This window comes from Panulirus ornatus, chromosome 63, assembly GCF_036320965.1.
Source record: "Panulirus ornatus isolate Po-2019 chromosome 63, ASM3632096v1, whole genome shotgun sequence".
NCBI lineage: Eukaryota > Metazoa > Arthropoda > Malacostraca > Decapoda > Palinuridae > Panulirus > Panulirus ornatus.
The window spans coordinates 22901522-22906459 of NC_092286.1; the positions used below are offsets into that span (position 1 = coordinate 22901522).

The 4938-nt window shown below is 47.7% G+C and overlaps 1 protein-coding gene across 1 annotated transcript; it reads right to left on the bottom strand.

Annotated features, from left to right (window-relative positions):
* Positions 1–1497: 1497 nt before the first annotated feature.
* LOC139745830 (uncharacterized) lies at positions 1498–4615 on the bottom strand. The gene is made up of 2 exons (XM_071656424.1): positions 4473–4615; positions 1498–2394 (listed from the first exon to the last, which is right to left on the bottom strand). Exons 1-2 carry the CDS (start codon positions 4482–4484, stop codon positions 1618–1620), a joined length of 789 nt encoding a protein of 262 aa, XP_071512525.1. The 5' UTR covers positions 4485–4615; the 3' UTR covers positions 1498–1617.
* Between the last annotated feature and the right edge of the window lie 323 nt (positions 4616–4938).

A 4938-nucleotide genomic window follows, 5' to 3' on the forward strand; every position in this document is an offset into this window, starting at 1 on the left:
CGACGAACCTGCCCTGTATAATGCTGACCAACCTGCCCTATATAATGCCGACGAACCTGCCCTGTATAATGCTTACGAACCTGCCCTGTATAATGCCGACGAACCTGCCCTGTATAATGCTGACGAACCTTCCCTGTATAATGCTGACGAACCTGCCCTGTATAATGCTTACGAACCTGTCCTGTATAATGCTGACGAACCTGCCCTGTATAATGCTGACGAACCTGTCCTGTATAATGCTGACGAACCTGTCCTGTATAATGCTGACGAACCTGCCCTGTATAATGCCGACGAACCTTCCCTGTATAATGCTGACGAACCTGCCCTGTATAATGCTTACGAACCTGTCCTGTATAATGCTGACGAACCTGCCCTGTATAATGCTGACGAACCTGTCCTGTATAATGCTGACGAACCTGTCCTGTATAATGCTGACGAACCTGTCCTGTATAATGCTGACGAACCTGTCTTGTATAATGCTGACGAACCTGCCCTATATAATGCTGACGAACCTGCCCTGTATAATGCTGACGAACCTGCCCTGTATTGGCGTCGTATGCCACGAGAAACCCATGCTCAAGATATTGCCGAGTCTCCATCTGTGGGTACTGCTGATGGAACTTGGTGCAACGATAAAAACCTTGTTTGGAAGCATTAATGGTTGAGTTATATCCTAGTTTAAGCTTTGGTATACCTCAGAAATGTATGTGGAATGAGCTGGCAAGACGACGGGTCGGGCATATATCTGCAAAGGGACTTCCATCAGGGGTCGATTTCTCTTTTACTGATTTTTCTGTCGTCCGGCAATGGACAGATCACCAATTGCCGGATTAAAGAATTTCAACCTGTATGAGTATTTACAGATTCCTACAATAAACAGATATAGATATGACAACACCGTCGTTAAAACTGTAGGATGTAAACCAAATTATAAACCAAGCTAGCGGGGCAACAACAAAGAAAGTGTTGTGCATAGAATTCCATGTGACCGGACTTAGGTTGACAAAGAGAACAGTACAATAGAGGGCCGACTTAAAAAAAATCGCAGAGTGTCTAGTGCTCTCGTGGTGCATTTGGATGAATAAGGTCATCTGCACGACTGGGATGGAATAAGAATTTTCCACAATGGGCTGAACAGACAGATGAGGAAAGCCCTAGATGTCGCCCACATAAACATGAAGGTTTCCAGAAATTTCAGATCTGACTTCATCCATTGGTCAGGATTGGCGCCAAAGGTTGACCGATGGTTACTTGTATATATAGTCATATAGTGTTGAATCTCTGTCTGTAATGCAATTACCATCCTTGATTAGATGATTGGCTCGCAATGAGTAAGAGAAATGATGTTGATAATCATCACGATACCAAGGTGTTTGCTGTTGTTAGAATCTTGTCTTGTCAAGAGATCCAGTAGTTCAGTCTTTCCTTTTTGCGTCGCATTAATGTCTTTAAACATTCTCTTACCTCTTACCAAAAAAAAAAGAATCATGTTAGGATGAGGAACAGATATTTTTTTTGCTTTTCATTTCTTTATATATGGAATCATGTAACAGAAATCTACATCAGAAGAGGCTCATGGCTGGCGTGAATATCCTCAGGTCGTCCTGGCGTCCAGTACTAACAGTCATCAGCAGCAACAACGGCGCCATAAGCTACGGGGGCAGCGACTGGGGCAACGATGGGGGCAGCGACTGGGGCAACGACGGGGGCAGCGTGGTGCACGGCCACGGAGTGGACGGGGGTAGGTACGGGTACTGGCTGAGCCACGGGGACGGGCTGGGGCACGGGGACGGGCTTGGCATATGGTGTTGGCACCTTGATCTCCCTGACCTCAGGCTCGGTGTATTCGATGATGGTGCCTGCGTGGTAGGGGGTCTCCACAAAGTTGGGGGTGTGGCGCTCGACGGGAATCTCCTGGTGCTTGATGGTGACCTCTGCAGGGTTGTGGGTGACCTTAGAGAGGAGGGTGGTGGGTGGTGCGATGGCTGGGGCGGCCAAGGCTGGCTTGTGGATATGGGTGGTGGCACCGGCTACGTAAGCCTGAGTGCCGTAGTGGACCTGCTGGTGAACGGGCACTTCCACATGAGTACGGGTGATGGGGATCTTCACTTCCACTGGGGGCAGAGCAACAGGTTGTGGGGCAGCGTAGGCCACAGGGTGGGCAAGAGGGGCAATTGGGGCAGCAGGCAAGGGAGCAATAGCGGGAGCAGCAGCCACATGAGCAAGAGGGGCAGCAGCAGCCAAGGGAGCGATACCGTGGCCAGCCAAACCAGCGATACCGTGGCCAGCCAAACCAAAGCCAGCATATGGCAGAGCTCCGGGGAGCACCTGGACGGTTTCACAGTCATCAGGGACTGGAGCAGCCAGGGCCAGGGCAATCACGCCAAACAGAACCTGCAGATAAGATACAATCGGTCAGTAAAAGGGATCAAGGATATGTATGTCTAGATATATAGATATAGGATAGATATAGATATATATTTCAGCAGACTGAAGCCTGTTTTCGGTTTATTCGAACTTTATTGCCGGCGGGAGCATCATATCTCCACAGTCATTTGTTTACGAACTGATCCACTTACTTCAAGCATCACATTTACGTCGACTGGGACTTCGCGTGGCTTGTGGGATTGTAAACATCCCTACCAACTATAATATATGACGTAAGATTTTGATACAGGGAGAGAAACAGAGCAATGAAGAGCAGGACAGATGAGGATTTTGATTTTGAAATGTGTATGTTGAATGTGAAGGAGTAGTGGACATATGTTGAATGTGAAGGAGTAGGGGACGAATGTTGAGTGTGAAGGAGCAGGGGACGACTGTTGAATGTGAAGGAGCAGGGGACGAATGTTGAATGTGAAGGAGCAGGGGACGAATGTTGAATGTGAAGGAGCAGGGGACTATTGTTGAATGTGAAGGAGCAGGGGACGAATGTTGAATGTGAAGGAGCAGGGGACGAATGTTGAATGTGAAGGAGCAGGGGACGAATGTTGAAGGTGAAGGAGCGGGGGACGAATGTTGAATGTGAAGGAGCAGGGGACGACTGTTGAATGTGAAGGAGCAGGGGACGAATGTTGAATGTGAAGGACCAGGGGACGAATGTTGAATGTGAAGGAGCAGGGAACGAATGTTGAATGTGAAGGAGCAGGGGACGAATGTTGAGTGTGAAGGAGCAGGGGACGAATGTTGAATGTGAAGGAGCAGGGGACGAATGTTGAATGTGAAGGAGCAGGGGACGAATGTTGAATGTGAAGGAGCAGGGGACGAATGTTGAATGTGAAGGAGCAGGGGACGAATGTTGAATGGGAAGGAGCAGGGGACGAATGTTGAATGTGAAGGAGCGGGGGACGAATGTTGAATGTGAAGGAGCAGGGGACGAATGTTGAAGGTGAAGGAGCGGGGGACGAATGTTGAATGTGAAGGAGCAGGGGACGAATGTTGAAGGTGAAGGAGCGGGGGACGAATGTTGAATGTGAAGGAGCAGGGGACGAATGTTGAATGTGAAGGTGCGGGGGACGAGGCCACAGTATTGGTGTACCAAAGATGTGTCGTCTCATGTGAAGCGTAAACTATCATATACTCCAAGTTGAATACGGAGGAATCATATATGATATACTCCGAGATATATATATATATATATATATATATATATATATATATATATATATATATATATATATATATATATATATATATATATATATGTGGAAAAGTCAGATGTTCTTTGTAAAGAAACAGAGGGAATTCCCCACACGACCTTTTCCTCGCGATGATTTAACAATATGTATCTTTACTTTCGAGACACGAGTCTCGTTGTTCTCACATTGTGACAACTGTGTCTATATTTGATGTGACTTCAAGAACATGTCCTCTGTCACCTCATGCCATTTCCGAAGCTTGCAGACCTTTAAGCCTTAGATTGTCGCAGCTCACTTCTGCCGGGTAGAGGTTGAGGATCATAGCCGCGAAATATGACCAAATTGTCGTTCGTCTTTCCTATTCATTTATGAACTTAACTACGTCGGTTGGATTTACTTTTACCTCCTTGCCTGCCCACTCCAGAGGGATTCGCGCCTATGCGTGATCGACCGATGTGATCAGAGTGATCGTAATTTGTAACTTAAAAAGTATTTCTGTCAAAGAATCGAGTTTTGGAGACCATCCACCTCTTGAGAACGTCAGTCAGTATTGCGAGCATCCCTTGGGGACTCGTGCTTCGGCACTGACAACAGAGGCGACACGGTGTTTCTCGCGGCCCTAAGGAATTCTCAATTACAATTGCAGATTCTCCTTCAGATGTATATGCTACGTGGTGTACTTAGCTGTATGACAACTGCGACAGAGATCACTTGAGTGTAACAATGTTCATCTTACTCTTCCGGCGCATGACGGGGACACTACAAGTTGTTCAGTATGAGAGTTACACAACACGGAGCCCATCGCCTGACGAAGGAGGGCCTTGGGTCACTCACCAGGGTCTTCATGATGCAGTGTTGAGGGAGCTTGCGAGACTGCCTACGTTGGGGAGCGCCGCCTCTTATATACCGCTGGTAGGGGTGGCGAGGCCTTGCCCAAGGTCATCCCGCTACACACAGACCATCTCAAGATGAGTTCCATGCCAGAAAAACCAGACCTCCCTGCCCGGGAACCGGGCCACACCCAGTTCCTCTTCAGTATGTAGCTCGACACCCAGGGAGGGAGAAAACGACTGCATGTAACGATGTTGCTCATGAGTCCGACATTCTTAATGTTTAACGCGCATGTTACGGGTCGGTGAGAGTGAAATCCAATGACGTAGAGGAACTCGAGAGATACACATATATGACACACTGGAGTTATTTACGTAAGGCTTCTGGTGTTTCTTCCCAGTAGCGATGTCGACCACCGTTGACATTGTGATTCGCATCTGCTACAGGTCTTGGACGCCTGACCTGGGAA